General features: G+C 43.4%; 1 protein-coding gene across 3 annotated transcripts in view; it reads left to right on the top strand.

The window, feature by feature from the left end:
• The window catches only part of LOC137627610 (uncharacterized), a 61600-nt gene extending 44725 nt beyond the window's left edge, over positions 1 to 16875 (top strand). For all 3 annotated transcript variants that reach the window (XM_068358692.1, XM_068358693.1, XM_068358691.1), the window contains one exon: positions 15032 to 16875. In XM_068358692.1, coding sequence (XP_068214793.1) covers positions 15032 to 16106 — 1075 coding nt within the window. In that variant the 3' untranslated portion in view covers positions 16107 to 16875. The remainder of the gene's footprint in view (positions 1 to 15031) is intronic.
• Positions 16876 to 17565: the final 690 nt, after the last annotated feature.

Below are 17565 nucleotides of genomic sequence, written 5' to 3' on the forward strand. Positions count from 1 at the left end.
GTCGGCACCAGCAGAGTCCCGGCATAGAACCTTTACTGCTTCACCCCTGAAGAGGAAAAGAGGATTCTTGGATGCTATCACATCTAGAGTAAAGCTGACCCCTTTGAGGCCTTCTAGGCCAATCCTTCCGGGTACTCTTCCCAGACTCTCCCGCTTTGCCTCTGCCAAGGGAGCCTCGCAAGGGGGCAGACGTCCTCCCTTCCACCTTCGAAGGAAGACCCCCCTCGTGCAGAGAGCTCTCCACCTCCAGTAGGAACCAGGAAGGGTAGTACCTACAAGCTTTCGATGTTAGAGTTCAACTTTCTTCCCCGAAAGTAGTCAAATGACTCCAAGACTCTTCAAGAGCCTCTACAAGGACCCCCAGACCCACAAGGCCTGTCCGCCACTCTAGGGATGTCCACGACTCGCCCCGAGATGAGCTCTCAAGGGTGGAGGAAGGAGACTTTGCTGCCAGTCCCACTTCACAGGGGGAGCAGAAAGAGTCAGAACATGCCTTCTGGCAAGTTCTGACTCTTATCAGGGTTCTCAAGGGGTTTGCAATCAAAGATAACCCCTCCCCCCTAGAGGGCAAAGACAAAGTCCTATATGGTATCTTTGGGACTCAGAAGCCCTCAAAGGCCAGTGCAGCCTTGTCATGGTCCCAGGGGCTGAAAAGTGCATGGGCTAAGATCGCTCAACAGCTCTCTGACGTCTCCTCCTCTCATCGTTCAGGCTTTTCTGCCAAGCTCCTCCCACCTCCTTGCGTCCAGAGGAGGTACAACGAGGTCTTGGACAAGCCTCGTCCATCTCTTCCACTCCAACATTGTCTCTGGAAGAGCTAACCAAGGGGGTTTCTACAGAGAGACTCTCCAACCGCCAGGTATCTTTCTTGGCAGAAGAGATCCTCAATCAGGAGAAAGTCAGAAAGTATGCAATGCAAGCTACTTCGTGGCTTGATCTTTGGTTGGGTACCCTGGGAATCCTGGTACGGATCGAGGATTTTTCCAAAGAGAGTATCCATCGAGATTCTTTCCCACCAAGTCTCATTCTTACTCGGCCAACCCTCACTAGATTGGAGGCAGTTGGAGGGAGGACAGGATCCCCCCCCCCTCCTTCATTGCAGAAATTTGCAAGCAGTTGCATGTCTTGACATCATCTTCAGATCTTTTTCTTGCCATGTAATTCCCCCCTCTGGACCAACAGCAGATGGTGGATGGCAGATGAGAACCTCTGCAAAGAAGCCAATCTTCTTGTCTCCCCTCTGGAACTGATGCTCTCTTCAGATTCATCTTTGTTCGTTGGCCGGAAACAGAAAGGTACCAGTATATGTCTCTCTTAGAGAACCATCTACCAAATGATTAGAGAACAGATATGTGCCCCCATCTGCTCATGTCATTCCTGGTAACAGGAATGTGCTGGCACATAAACTAAGCAGGATCCCTCAGATAGTGGGCTCTTAGTGTCTTTGAATCATCTTGTAGCCAACAAAGTCTTAACTTTGTAGGGTTCCCCGACTGTATATAACTATTAATTTTATTGTAATATTTTGTATATGGCTCTACAGCTGAAATAAAGAATTTGAATTTGTGGTCCTGCTCACAATGCCTCTGAGCTTCAGGCTCCCGCTCGACTGTTCTACAGTTCCAGAACACCAGGCTCTCGAACGAGATATATTCCAAGAATGGTGGGACAGCTTGGAGGTATATGCTTTTCCCCCGTTTGGTCAGGTGAGAAAGTCCTCAACCAAGTCAGAATAAGCAAGAACTTATCAATGACTCCAATAGTTTTGCTATGGTATCACGCAGAATGGTTCCCGGAGCTTCCAAGGGACTTCCTCCATGACAAGATCTTCTATTCAGCCACATGACTTCAGAGAGGCCTTTCGCAAAGAGTTGCGGAAAAGATGTCTAGACACCTCAGACGCTTTTCAGCGTCAGTCTGTATTCAACTTTTAAGATGACAGATTTTCTTTTATGATTTTAATTGAATATTCTTTTAATTTTTATTTGAAATAAATAATATCGGCATCAATCACCTTAGATGTCATGATGCCAGAAAACCTCAAATCAATCAATCAGCACCGAGACAAACTGCTCGAGTTTTTTCAGAATCTGGGGATTTTGAACATAAAACTTAGCCGCTGGTTATGTAAGAATGGCTATAGTCCCTTGGACGCTCCGGCAGAAATTCAAAATCTCGTGGCAATCGCAGATATGCCAGGTGTACACTAGCGCCCTAGCGGTAGACAGGCCGAACTATTCCAACCAATTCAGACCTTCCCTGCCGCTCTCGCGGGCAAGAAGTATTGGAATTCACTCGTGATTAACCTGGATTTTAGCAGTATTTTGGTGATGTACACCTATTTTTCGGGTTCTGGCATTCGCTTATTTGTTTGTTTGATCTGTGATCACGTGATTATAACTTAAAAGGTAGGATTAGAAATTTTTCAACCCATTTTAAACCTAACGAAAGCATAATGGCGAGATGTAAACATCTAGCCCATTGATGACGTCACAGCCTTATGACGTAAGCTAAAAGTCTGACTTGCCTTTTTACAAAGAATGATAAGTGAATACTTTCTTACGAAGTATTAAGTTATAAATTAAGTTATAATTTAAAGGATTTTGTTATTTTAAGAAAATTTTTGTCCTTTTAATAGGTTTTCTTTGGATAATCTTCGATTTGTTTTCAAAGAGTAACTAGCGTTCAGTTTATTTATGCTACGCACTTTTCAGTGTATCGTTATGATATTACAATTTCTCTTTGTATCGATTTTTATTAGTACATTCTTCTTACAAACTCAAGTTTTTAAGTTGTACTAGATAAAAGGAACATATTATTTTGCAATTAATTGGTTCTTTCAGTATTTTTCTTTAGTCAAAGATTAAAGGAAGTTACGGTTCAGTTAATGTATGTACGACGTAGTATTCTTAACAATCGATGTAGCTCACGATTCTGTGTATCGTTGTTTACTTGTTGGTTTTTGGAATACTAAAATTGTTCATATAATAATTGTAGATGTTCCAATGGTTACAGGTGATAATTCGCCTTTTATTGGAACCCCTTAATATAAGGGTTTGTTTTGATGTATAGAGATATTCTTTTCTTATATCTATTAAGGTAATATTTTATATCTAATATTTTGTTGCATTTATATGGGATTCAGTGACTTTTGTATTCCCATTCAAACCATTGACAGAATAGTAAGTCTCTCTCTACGGGGTCATTTTGTTTGAGAGCGTATATACTTTGGTTTTAAATAATTGTGAAAATATCATTTTTACCAAAGAGTAAAATGCAAATTTTTAGTGCTAAATTAGTGCAGTGAATTTTATTCAATTTATTGGAGGGTGCTTCTGTTCGGACCTGTTGTTATCCTAGCCTTAGACCTCTTTTAAGCTACCGGACCCAGGGGAGAATTTAGGTCGAACGGTGAAAGGAATTGAGAGGCGTAGCCTGGCGTTTACCGTCTTGTAAGACCCGAACAGAAGTCCCTTCGATCGTTTTCTGATCCCCAGAACGCTCACCCTTGCTATAGGTAAAGCGAGGTAAAAGTGTTTTCTAATATTAAGCGAGGACGCGCATCAGGCGCGAAGCTGAAAGCAAAATCAAAATCATTCTTCGTCTGTTACGATTCATGCAGCGCGGACGTGGTGCCGCCGCTTCCACCAGAAGGGTGTTCGTCTCCTGAAAGTGGGGAGCGCTATGGAATCGACAAAGAAGGCAGATTCGTATTTTAAAATGCTGCACGCGTGTCGCCTAAGATTGATCCTAATTGGTCTTTGCTGTTAGACATGAAACAGCAACTATCTTCGTTTATGCGGTCTTATCAGCCTGCCGTTGGCAGTGCGGTTGGTTGTCACGATTCCGGTTTTCACGCGGTGTCGCACAGGCGATCTGCATATTCCGGTGATGACTCGTTGTCGCACAGGCGGCCTACCAGCCACTATGTTCAACGGCGGGAGAAGGTGGATGCATCGCTTCGAGTACCTGCTTCTCAATGTCAACCGACCGCTCATAGCGCCAAATGTCAGTCTATCCAGGCGCGCTGACGATCGTCAGGCAGCAGAGCATGCCACCAAGTGATATGACAGACAGCAGGGCTGAGTGGCAGCGTCAGCGTCAGTCAGACGCGGTAGCGGTAGTGGGCCGGAGCAGTAGCGGGCCGGAGCAGTAGCGGGCCAGAGCAGTAGCGGAGCGGAGCGTCAGCGTCAGTGCAGACGCTTCGCTACCTATGACAATAGACTTTGATGTCTACATGACCATGAACGTCTAGCGTTGGGACATTGTTGCGCCAGGCGCTATATTAAGAAATAAATCTTAACTAGAAAGATATTATATTCTCAGACCAAGGCCTGCTGGGCTAATTCTTGTTTGGGAGAGCTAGAATTAAAACCTCTAAGCATTGAGGTCAGAATTCAGAATCCTAAGGAGTTGACTCTTAGGAATCAAGACTTATCTACCTAGGATAGAGACTTGTAGGAGGAAGGGAGTGACTTTCAGAAACTCATGAGAGTTTTTCTGAAGAGTTTCCCTTTTATTTTATACCTGCTGCTCCTCGTTCCGCCTTGAGATTTTTTCGCTAGGTGTGTCAAAGGTGTCTATTTATTTTATTATTACTAGCCAGGCTACAACCCTAGTTGAGAAACCAAGATGCTTTAACCCAAAGGGCTCCTATAGGGAAAGATGGCTCAGTAAGGAAATAAGAAAATAAATAAATTAACATTAAATCGTTCTCAGAAGAGTAACAGTGCAAAGAGACAGTGCTGTTAGGTCAGTGCAATAACGCGTCCTCAATGCAGCATAACGAACCTAACTGTAGAGGTTGGTGCAGCAATGCCTCCAGCTGCAACAGCAGGAAGTGCGTTAAGGCCTTTATGAGAATAGAGCGTGAGAGTATATCTCCCACAACGGGCAGATCTTTTATGATTTAATGTATTATAGTAAAAACGCTATTGTTCAGTGGCTCGTATACATAGCACAGTGTACTGGAGGATGTGTTCGTTCGTGTCTGTCTTACTCCTAGCCCGAAACCTCTTCCTTACTTCCCAACCCCTGGGAGAAGGAATGTCGGAAGGCTGAGGTATATCGCGGACCTTGTGCATTAAACGTATGTTCCACCGAGCGATCCTGTCGATGCATTCCAAGACGTTCGCTCTCCGCTTTGGAATCACGAAGTAAAGCTGTTTTCTTCGCCTACGATTGACGAACTAAGACGTCACAACCATGTGACGTAATCTCTTAGGAAGAGCGAAATTTGAATGTCTTGAAGCGATCAGTTCGTCATCGCTATGGTATCATGGATCTTGTGACATTTTTCTGAGTAATATTATGCAGTTCCCTGACGAGGATGGCGTTTTACGTTTTCCCTTTCTACTAGACTAGGAAGTTACTCATCATGAACGCACGCGGACAGGACTTACCCTCGCAGCAGGCGTGTCGCGATGCTTAAGCTGGAAGCAATCGAGCGTGTTTTCTTCCACAAGAGAAGCGGAAGTCAGACAAGTCGCATACAAACCTAACTCTTCCTCTGGAATCTTTCGCACTCTCCGGGAAGAAAGAGTTTGTCCTCGTCGAAGGACGCAAAACCTAGACTTGGTAGACACCAACCAATACGTCCAAGACCTTTCATGACTCGTATGTTTCCTAATAACCTATCCTGCAGTAAGTAATGTTCGCCGGAGGTTTTCTTTTCGGAAGAAGGCGACGAGTCAGTACCAAAAATCGCCTAAGACACGTAGTTCATCGAGGGAAAAGGTGCTCAGTTTACTTCTGTTCACGCTTCTTTTCCTCCCCCAGATTGTGGAAATGTCTAGTACTTTCCTCTGGGGACTATCGACTACTGTTGACGATATCTCGCAGCATTAGATACCTTCAGGTCGCGTACAAGGCGCACTGGAAATGTCATAAGGACTTTCCCAGGTCGGTCACGGGACTACGGTTGATGATCTCTCACAGCGATCGCTCACGCTTGAGTTAGCGCACACGGTGCCCCGCAAGTGTATGTTATGTCTGAGCTAAAAGAGGTTAGTTTCATCTCTTTTGGCGCTTACGATTCTCGGGCGGAAAAATTTCACCTAAAAGAATCTAAGGACAACCATAGACCAAGAAAACGGTCTTCAGATAGTATCAGACAGCGTAGTTTTCCGATACTCAGCAACGCTTCCTCGCAGAGATCAGAAAGCGTTAGAGCAGACGCATGTGGCAGTCTGGTCTCTCCCTTACGGCAGACGCAGACGCCAGTCTGGTCTCTCCCTCACGCAGTCGCAGACGCAGACACCAGTCTGGTCATATGCTGGACTCTGACAGTCGAAGTTGATCCTTTCAATAAGTTGTCTCACCTTCGCGTTCTGCGGAACACGCGACTACCGCTCATGTGGACGCATGCTACATGCGGACAGCTCTCGGCAAACTGATCAATCTAAAATCCCACTGCAACCTAGACGCATGTGTCAACCTGAACATATGCTGGATAAGGTCAGTCAGGTTTTTTCCCTGCATCATGATTGACAAACAGTTGCTTCTTTGTGCCACTGACCGGACGCGATGCTGTCGTCTCCTCGCGGCACGCTGTAGATTTGCAAACGTATCCTCACGGCAAGGTGAACACATACAGCACGCTGACACCTTATGGCAATGCAAACACATGCGGCAATCTGGTCGCATGCTAGACGCATACAGTCAAGTCTTTTTCTCACAGCAGTATAGACAGATTGTTGTCTCTCCTTCGTGTCTCTCTGGCCACGCAGGTAACGCTCCCTCGCGTCAAGCTTTTGGCTTAAAGTATGTTGAACACTCGCTGGTTACACGCGATCAGGTCTTAACCTCACAGCATGAGGTTCACGTTGTTGATGCTACTTTTCAACAAGCCTAGCTTCGATATCGGTTTCTTGCGACCGATCTGGATGCGTTTCGCGAGGCGGTATAGATCTTGACTCTCTCAAGGCATGTTGTGCATATGCAGCATGCTGGAACCATACTGGACTCATGCTGGGCCCATGCTGGATGCATGCTGGAAGCATGCCATCGGACTGTTTCCCCGTGTCAGGATCGCGAACATCTTATTATAACCATCAAGCTTTAGGTCTGGCTGCCTTCAGTATTTCGGAAAACCCTTAAGATCTAGAGGGTTGTTCGAAGGAGGCGGCTGAGGCTATCGCTTGTACAAAGGACTTTTACCTCAAGGTTTTGCAGCCCAAATAGGAGGTTCTAGGGAGTGGTGTAGAGCTAAATCAGTCTCTTCATTTAGTAACTCTAAAACACAAGAGGCCTATTTCTTCTGAGACCTTAGAAGAAAGCACATTTTTTCCTCCTCGACCATCAAGGGGTACAGGAGTATGTGGGCAGCTGTCTTCAGATGCAGGAGATTGGATCTATCAATTAAAGACCTTCTAGATCTTCTCATCTCGTTTGAGATGACTAAGAAGCGTCAGCAAGATTCGCCAGCCTGAAATTTAGAGGGTGTTTCTAAATTCCGCGGTAGTGACAGATTCGAGCCTTTACACTTGGCTTCTTTTTTTTTTTAAGATCTGACTTTGAAGACTTTTCTTAGTAAGTCTGGCAACAGTTGAGAGTCAGTGAAGTTCACTCTTTTAGCAAGAACATGGACTTCAGAAATGGATAAGCCATATGCTCCTTGCAACTTGGATTCTTGGTCATAAACAAACGTCCTTCTCATCCATGGCCTAAATCTTTCGAGATCACTATTCTCTCGGATATGGTTTGTGAAGAGTTGAGGAGAGTTTTATGTCCGGTTAAAACGATGAAGTTTTATCAGGACAGGTCTAAAGAAGTTAAGAGACTATTCAGAGGCTCTTTGGTGCGCAGTCAAGAAGCCTGCGCTACCTATGTCTAAAACGCCCTATCATTTCTTATAGACTTTAATTACAAAGGCTCACTCACACTGTGGTGAGGCAGACCTTAAGCTATCGAAAGAGTAAAGACTCATGAAGTTAGAGCTGCGGAAGCTTCTGTAACTTTTAAACAAAACTGTTCTCTGCAAAGCATCGTGCATACAGTCTTTTGAAGGGGTAATCCTGTATTCGCCTTGCATTACTTATACCGTATCCAGTCTCTTTGTGAAGACTGCTACGTTTTGGGATCATTCGTAACAACAAGTGCAGTAGTAGGTGAAACATCCACCACTACATTTCCCTAAATTCCTAGTACCCCTGTTCTCCTCTTGGAACTTTTAAATATGTTTTTATGATTGTACGTGAAGATTGGTCGGCAATCTTCCACAATCTTTGATTTAGTCAGGTGGTCATTTTGTTCCTAGAGAGCGCCCAGAACAAGGGTATTAGTTGAGGTCCTGTCAAGTTATAGGTTATTGCACCATTTGACAGCTCCTAGAGATCTTCAGCCCCCTGGGTGGACCGCTGGATCTCGTAAGGATAGCAGACAGAATGAGACAGAGAACCATTGAAGTCAACGTCCTTATCAGGTCCGAGCCTCTTAAGTGGTTATATTTAAGTCTTAAGTGAATTTCCAATTATGTTGCTGTCTCTGACCTGCCACCAAGGGTGTCAATCAGCCATTCTTATATAACCAGCGGGTAAGTTTTATGTTTAAAAATTATATTTTCATAATAAAATAAATTTTTTAACATACTTACCCGCTGGTTATATAAGTTATAATCCCACCCTCCTCCCCTCTAGAGACCAAGGGGCATGGAAGGTCTGAATTGGTTGGAATAGTTCGGCCTGTTTACCGCGAGGGCGCTAGTGTACACCTGGCATATCTGTGATTGCCACAAGATTTTGAATTTCTGCCGGAGCGTCCAAGGGACTATAGCCATTCTTATATAACCAGCGGGTAAGTATGTTCAAAAATTTATTTTATTATGAAAATACCTGTATCATTCTTGATAAATCTTAAGAAGTTGTTCCTGCGTCCCATTCAAAGACTGGTTTACCTCAACACCCATCTTCAGAAAGCCTTTCCATCAGATGACAGAGGACACAGGCTAAGGGAGGTGGCAAGCCCGTTCCTCAAATGAGAACTCCCTGCCCGATAGTGGTTTTGTCTTTTAGGTCACCTAGCCTCCCTGACATATCTAGTTCCCAATGGTTGCCTTCGGGTTTATTCCCTTCATGGCAATTGAAATCAGGGTGGAACCAGCACACTAGCTCTCCGGATACTCATAGTTCCCATGGGACAGGACAGGACCAGATGACGGAACGTCTGTGGTGGATGACAGGAGAACCTCCGCAGAGGGATAGAGAGCAACCTTCCTAGCTCTCCAACAGTTCCTACCATTCCTGGTAGGTCACTCTGTGGAGTTGTTGAGAGCGACAACACAACAATAGTGGCAGGAGGTACCTTTTTGAAGCACCTGTGCCATCTAGCAGTAGAGTCTCTACAATGGGCAGAAGAACATTTGGTGTCCCTATCTGTGCGCTTCATTCCAGGCAACAGGAATGTGCTCAAGACAGTCTGAGCAGAGCGACTCAGATAGTGGGCTCTGAGTGGTCTTTGAATCATCTGATAGCCAACAAATCCCTGATTCTGTGGGGAGTCTCCCGACTGTGAGCATGTTTGCGATGTCCCTGAACTTCAGGCTCCCACTGTATTGCTTACCAGTCCCGGATCCTCGGGCTCTCTGGCAAGATGCATTCCAATAACGATGAGCACGCCTTTCCCCTGTTTTTTCTGATGAGAAGGGTGCTCAACAAAGACCAGAGCATCTAATAGCCTGTTCATGACGGTCATAGCTCTGTTATGGCATCACATAAACTCCCTCCACGTCCCTATCTACTCAGACAACCACACTTAATCTCCACAAAGCCGTAGGTTTCCTGCACCTTCACACCTGGCGACTATCCAGCATCTCCTCTCTCAGAGAGGGTCTGGATACCATCGAAGATATTCTGCATCTATCTACCAGGCAAAGTGGACAGTCTTCTGTGGTTGGTGTTGTGGAAGGGGTATCTCTCCCCTCGATGCCACTATTCCTAGTATCATCCTGGGCTCACATGATTGGTATGTCTCCCCTCCATTATCTGGACGACTGGCTGATCCTAGCAGACTCAGTGGTGACCCTTCTTCAGCACCGAAACAAACTTCTGAGGCTTTGCCAAGATCTGAGGATCGTGGTAAACCTCAAGAACTCTTCCTCTTCCCTGCTTCCCACTCAGAGACTGGTAAGCCTGGGAATGATTTTAGACACCAATCTCCACAAAGCCATCCCATCAGACGACAGGATAATGAAGCTGCAAAAGGTCGCAAGGCCTTTTCTCAGATGAGAAGAACTCCCACCCCAGAAGTGGCTATGGTATGTCTCCTTGGACACATATCATTCCTGGCTCGTCTAGTTCCCAACAGCCCCCTCGGGATTTGATCCCTCCAGTGATGACTGAAGTCCAATTGGAATCAGGCTTTTGATTCCCTGGACATTCTGATCCCCATGGAACCAGAGAAATAGACAGACCTCGAATGGTGGGTGGCAGACGAGAACCTGCGAAGGGGCGCAGATCTTCTCGTCCTCCCCCTTGACTTAATGATGTTTTCAGACATCAAAAGAAGGTTGGGGGACTCACGTGCTGCATGACATGGCCTCAGGTCTTTGATCAGTACCTCCACATAAATATCTTAGAGATGAAAGCCATCTCTCTGGCCCTTCAACAGTTCCATCAGTTCCTGGTGGGCCACTCAGTGGTGGTGATGAGCGACAACACCCTAGTAGTGGCTTACATCAACAAACAAGGAGGTACTTTTCGCATCTCCTATCCCATCTAGCAGTAGAAATACCGAGATGGGCCGAAGTCCACTCGGTACCGCTATCAGCCTGCTTCATTCCAGGCAAGAGGAATGTGCTGACCAGCAATCTGAGCAGAGCATCTCAGATAGCAGGTACCGAATGGTTTTTGGATCATCTAGTAGCTAACAAAGTCCTAACTTTTGTTTTGTTCTCCAACTGAACTTCAGGCTCCCGCTGTACTGCTTCCCAGTCCCAGATCCCAAGGCTCTCTGGCAAGATGCATTCCAACAACGGTGGGACAAACATCGACGTTTATGCCTTCCCCCCATTGTGTCTGATGACACGGGTACTCAACAAGGCTAGAACATCGGTCAGTCTCTCAATGACTCTCATAGCTCCTCTATGGCATCATGCAGAATGGTTCCCGGATCTTCTACAGCTCCTGACGGAGCCTCCAAGAGAACTGCCTCCACGACACGATCTACTCAGACAACCACACATCAACATCTACCACAAAGTCGTAGCTTCGCTGTGACTTCATGCCTGGAGGCTATGCAGCATCTTCTCACTCAGAGTATTTTCGCAACAAGTTGTACAGAGAAATCTGCGAAAGTCCTCAGCAGCAGTCTAACCAGGCAAAGTGGAAGGTCTCTGTTATTAGTGTAGTGGAAGGGGTATCTCTCCACTTGATGTCACTATTCCAGCAATAGCGGAGTTCTTCGTGTATTTGCGAGAGGAAATGCGCCTTTCAGTTTCGGCAGTGAAAGGCTATCACTGAGCCTTGAGCCTTGCCATCAAACTGAAAGGAATGGACATCTCCTCATCGCTAGAACTTTCCTTACTCATACGGAATTACGAACTTACCTGTCCTCAGTCGGAAGTAAGACCTCCCCCTTGGAACGTGGTTCAAGTTGTCTGGTCTTTCTTCAACGTGATATTACGTTCATGACTTTAAATGCGTGTTTCAAATTGTCAGTCCCATAATAATACGTTTACTCGTATAGTAAGTATAGGAACCCCACTTGGCAACACTCTCAGTATATGTAAGCTGTAAATGGAAACTTATATGCTGTCTGGTAACTCTTTTTGAAGGTCGCTTGACGTTAGAAAACTGGTTTCCTTTCGGTGCGCTTCTGGCGTTTATGCTGAGAAGGTAATTTCTTTTGCTTCTTTCACTATAAGGAGGCCTATTTTTTTAGATGAAATACTAAATGAAGACTTTGATAATGATGAAAAAATAATAATACATATATGTATAATATTTTTCATTCAGTATTATGTATCCTTTTGAAATGAAATAATAAGAGTATTAATTGTTTTTTTATTCCATTTTTTATTCCATCATTCAATTAATATTACTACAAATACTAACAAGAATGTTTGGAAGATTGAAAGACGTGCACGTGTTTAGGGGTATGGCTAACGGTATGTCTGATCATTTTTTGGTGGAAGGAAAATTAGTTGTAGCAAAAGAGTGGGGGAATAGAGTAGGTGGATGTAAAAGGGAGGTAGTGAGGATTGAAGAGCTAATAAAACCGGGGGTAAAAAGTAAATATCAGGAAAGGTTGAAAATGGCATATGATGAGGTGAGAGTAAGAGAAACTGGTAATTTAGAGGAGGAATGGAAGTTAGTAAAAGAAAATTTTGTTGGGATTGCAAGTGATGTATGTGGCAAGAAGGTTGTTGGAGGCAGCATGAGGAAGGGCAGTGAATGGTGGAATGAAGGAGTGAAGGTGAAAGTGGAAGAGAAAAAGAGGGCTTTTGAAGAATGGCTGCAGAGTAATAGTATAGAGAAGTATGAAAAATATAGAGAGAAAAAGGTGGAAGTAAAGCGCAAGGTACGTGAGGCAAAGAGGGCAGCTGACCTGAGGTGGGGTCAGGGATTGGGTCAGTCATATGAAGAGAATAAGAAGAAGTTTTGGAAAGAAGTGAAGAGAGTAAGGAAGGCTGGCGCAAGAATTGAAGAGACAGTGAAAGATGGAAATGGAAGGTTGTTAAAAGGAGAGGAGGCAAGGAAAAGGTGGGCGGAATATTTTGAAAGTTTGCTGAATGTTGAGGATAATAGGGAGGCAGATATAATTGCTGTTCCAGGTGTTGAGGTGCCAGTGATGGGAGGTGAGAATGAGAGAGAGATAACAATAGAGGAAGTGAGGAGAGCACTAGATGAAACGAGAGTAGGAAAAGCATCTGGTATGGACGGTGTGAAAGCTGAGATGTTGAAGGAAGGGGGTGTGACTGTACTTGAATGGTTGGTGAGATTGTTTAATATGTGTTTTGTGTTGTCAATGGTACCAGTAGATTGGGTTTGTGCATGTATTGTACCACTATATAAGGGTAAGGGAGATGTGCATGAGTGTTGTAATTCAAGAGGTATTAGTTTGTTGAGTGTAGTTGGAAAAGTGTATGGTAGAGTACTGATTAATAGGATTAAGGATAAAACAGAGAATGCAATCTTGGAAGTACAGGGTGGTTTTAGAAGAGGTAGGGGTTGTATGAATCAGATTTTTACAGTTAGGCAGATATGCGAGAAATATTTAGCAAAAGGTAAGGAGGTGTATGTTGCGTTTATGGATCTGGAGAAAGCATATGATAGAGTTGATAGGGAAGCAATGTGGGATGTGATGAGGTTATATGGAGTTGGTGGAAGGTTGTTGCAAGCAGTGAAAAGTTTATACAAAGGTAGTAAAGCATGTGTTAGAATAGGAAATGAAGTGAGTGATTGGTTTCCGGTGAGAGTGGGGCTGAGACAGGGATGTGTGATGTCGCCGTGGTTGTTTAACTTGTATGTTGATGGAGTGGTGAGAGAGGTGAATGCTCGAGTGCTTGGACGAGGATTAAAACTGGTAGGCGAGAATGACCATGAATGGGAGGTAAATCAGTTGTTGTTTGCGGATGATACTGTACTGGTAGCAGACACAGAAGAGAAGCTTGACCGACTAGTGACAGAATTTGGAAGGGTGTGTGAGAGAAGGAAGTTGAGAGTTAATGTGGGTAAGAGTAAGGTTATGAGATGTACGAGAAGGGAAGGTGGTGCAAGGTTGAATGTCATGTTGAATGGAGAGTTACTTGAGGAGGTGGATCAGTTTAAGTACTTGGGGTCTATTGTTGCAGCAAATGGTGGAGTGGAAGCAGATGTACGTCAGAGAGTGAATGAAGGTTGCAAAGTGTTGGGGGCAGTTAAGGGAGTAGTAAAAAATAGAGGGTTGGGCATGAATGTAAAGAGAGTTCTATATGAGAAAGTGATTGTACCAACTGTGATGTATGGATCGGAGTCGTGGGGAATGAAAGTGATGGAGAGACAGAAATTGAATGTGTTTGAGATGAAGTGTCTGAGGAGTATGGCTGGTGTATCTCGAGTAGATAGGGTTAGGAACGAAGTGGTGAGGGAGAGAACGGGTGTAAGAAATGAGTTAGCGGCTAGAGTGGATATGAATGTGTTGAGGTGGTTTGGCCATGTTGAGAGAATGGAAAATGGTTGTCTGCTAAAGAAGGTGATGAATGCAAGAGTTGATGGGAGAAGTACAAGAGGAAGGCCAAGGTTTGGGTGGATGGATGGTGTGAAGAAAGCTCTGGGTGATAGGAGGATAGATGTGAGAGAGGCAAGAGAGCGTGCTAGAAATAGGAATGAATGGCGAGCGATTGTGACGCAGTTCCAGTAGGCCCTGCTGCTTCCTCCGGGGCCTTAGATGACCGCGGAGGTAGCAGCAGTAGGGGAGTCAGCATTATGAAGCTTCATCTGTGGTGGAAATGTGGGAGGTTGGGCTGTGGCACCCTAGCAGTACCAGCTGAACTCGGTTGGGTCCCTGATTAGGCTGAAGGAACATAGAGAGTAGAGGTCCCCTTTTTGTTTTGTTTCATTGTTGGTGTCGGCTACCCCCCAAAATTGGGGGAAGTGCCTTGGTATATAGATAGATAGACAAATACTATAAATACAAATTATAAGCATTAGAATTAATATTAACTTTGAAAAACTATCATTAGTGAAATGACTATTAACTGCAAAAAAGCATGACGGTATGTTAGCACCGAGGTGGTCCGGGGGAACACTTAAGAGGTTAATAGATTTTTGAAAACTGAGTAAACCGGAGATCAGACAATGTCAGTTCTCTTCCGAGCTGAAATGCAAAAGTGGCTTGTGTTGGCTACTGCATGTGTGAGCGTGGGTCTACCTCACGCCATCCCCCCCTAATTAGTGGAGGGGAGTAACACCCCGCTAAAAGTTTTACGGATAGTTTCAGCTGTCGCCGAAATGTATTTCCATAGTAAAGAGCTGCAATTTTTGTAATTAGTGCTGGAACAACTATTTTTTAAAAATAATTAGAGGACTTAACAATATTTATTTTTTCATTACAGGACGGTCCTTGGCTTTCAGCCGAATCAAGAATTCCTGAGAGCTGAAGAGGAGTTGAAGACTGATCTTGAAGCTGATTACCAAGTGTTCCTAGAAGTTCCTGAAGTACATCCTGAATATGGAACATATTACCAAATGTTTATTGATCAGTTCTCAAAGAGGTACGGAGATGACCCAGTGCGCTGCAAGGAGCTCTGGGAAGCATTCTGGCCTGAAATCATAGCGGAAAAACAAGAACAGGAATGGAAAATTAAAAGAGCTGTATTAATTAAGCAGTTTCAGATCCAGTCTCATGCAAGTAAGAACTCTCACAAAAAATTCAAGGGTGATACTAGTAGAGCAAGCCAAACTGTGAAAGTGAGATCAAGTGTAGTTGAGGATTGTCAGGATTCAGATATAGAATGCATTGATATTACGAGTGATTGTGTAGAAGCAAATCATTTGGAAAAGTCATCACCTGTAAATATTGTATCTGTAAAAAATAGCGTTAAAATGCCCTCTCCCTTTTATGGAAAAAACTCTGAGTCATGTACCGTTAGGTCCTCTTCATTGCCTTCAATGAATAATGAATCTTCAAAGGAAAGTGTAGCTCAAAATTCCTCCTTGCTGCAATCTTTACAGTTACTCGATGACACTAGTGATGCTCTCGGGGACATATTTGGGTCTATTTTAAGGAGGGTTATTAACAAAATCAGAGAACATGAGGACACCAAAGAAACTGCCAAGTTTTTAAACAACAAAGATACTAAGAAACTACTGACTTGGGTGTCTGCAAAACTGAAGAGATTGAGCGCTGTAGCCGTAGGAGCTGAGAAAGAAAAATTGGCGCAATGCAGTAATATTGCAAAGAATTTAGTAGACTATGGTGTGGAAAACCCTCGGACTGAAATGTACGGAGGACTGGACTTGAGGCAGGTTGCTGAAGCTACCTACGACAAGGCTATAACAACCACCTTTGGAATAATCAAGGAAACTTTAAGATTCGCTGGGGTTCCTAACCCATCAGAAGAAATTGTAAACAAAATGTTTGGAGAAGTGTCCTCTTTACACTTAGAAATGGCTTTAGAAAAGAAATGAGAATTTTTTTTCTAAGGAAATAATGTACAAAAATATTTAGTAGCGTTCAATAAGATATTTATATTTTTATAGGTTTTTTTAAGTGAAAAATTAAGGAATATTATATTGTGCCAAAGTAGACTTTAGGGTATATACTAATTATAGGCTTTACTCTTTATCATCTGTTGTTGGGAAGCTAGAGGCTTTCATTGTTATTTTTGAGTAAAAAAAAATGAGAGGACAAAGTCATTTAAATTTCTTTGAGATAACCTTATAAGTGTTTTTAAATACAGTCTGATAAAATTAGCATCACTGTACTTAGAATTTCCAAAATCCTCAGTTTCATATTTCAAAAGGTTATGGCAATTAAAGGAAGTACTGTACAGTACTGTGATTCAGAAGCCATGAGGTACCCTCTTGTTTCAATCCAATCTTGGTAAGTAAGGGATTACAAAATGCTGGTTTACTCTAAAAGCAATTGTGTGTATACATATACAAAGTGCCAACTTATCCATGGTCATTACTGATGCCATGACAAATAGCCAAAGGATTTTGACCATCAGCTTGACAGTTAAAATGAGAGCTTCGGTAGTTTACAGTTGGGTGTGATAGCCTTTGGTAATGAGAGCTTTCTTTCTTGCTATCCTAACTATTTCTTGATGTAATTATTCGAAGATGTATACTGTATTCTTACTACAACTCCTATGTGGGAGTACTGTACCACTTACAGTACGCCTTACCAAGAACACAGTGTTTGGTGCTAAATCTTTGCAATATATCATCAACTCAGGCTGTGTTCCATTATTATTTTTTTACCCTTATTCTATTTTCAAGTCTCTCCATTCCTAGCTGTCCACTCTCTAAACTTAACTCATTTCCTATTAGTATCTCAGGTGAGAAGAAAGCCCTTAAGGAAGCCACAAGAGTCTTGCAATGTGATTCACTGTTTTCATTATACAGTACAGTAATCTTAATTACAGCTATACATATAGCGACTTTTCAGCTCCAATGGGTTCCAAAAGTAGAAAATTATCATGACTTAATCTTTTTAAAAATGTATACACCTATTCATGATACTTTAAATGTTTTACTGTTTATTAATACAATAAATTTAGTAGCTCCTACACAAATACAAACCATTGCTGGAATGTTCGTTACATCTAACAAGGTAGTTATACAGTGAACCCTCGTTTATCGCGGTAGATAGGTTCCAAACCCGGCCGCGATAGCTGAAAATCTGCGAGGTAGGGACACCTTATTTACGTATTTATTTAACATGTATATTCAGACTTTTAAAACTTTCCCTTTACGTAGTACTGTTAACAAACTACTGTACCCTTTAATGTACAGAACACTTAATGCATGTACTACAGTACCATAAACTAAAACAGGCACAAATGTTAAAGGCGATTTTATATCATGCATTTCCTAAACACGCCAAAAAGCACGATAAAAAATTACAAACAGTGTTTTGTTTACG

Source organism: Palaemon carinicauda, chromosome 35 (assembly GCF_036898095.1).
Source record: "Palaemon carinicauda isolate YSFRI2023 chromosome 35, ASM3689809v2, whole genome shotgun sequence".
NCBI lineage: Eukaryota > Metazoa > Arthropoda > Malacostraca > Decapoda > Palaemonidae > Palaemon > Palaemon carinicauda.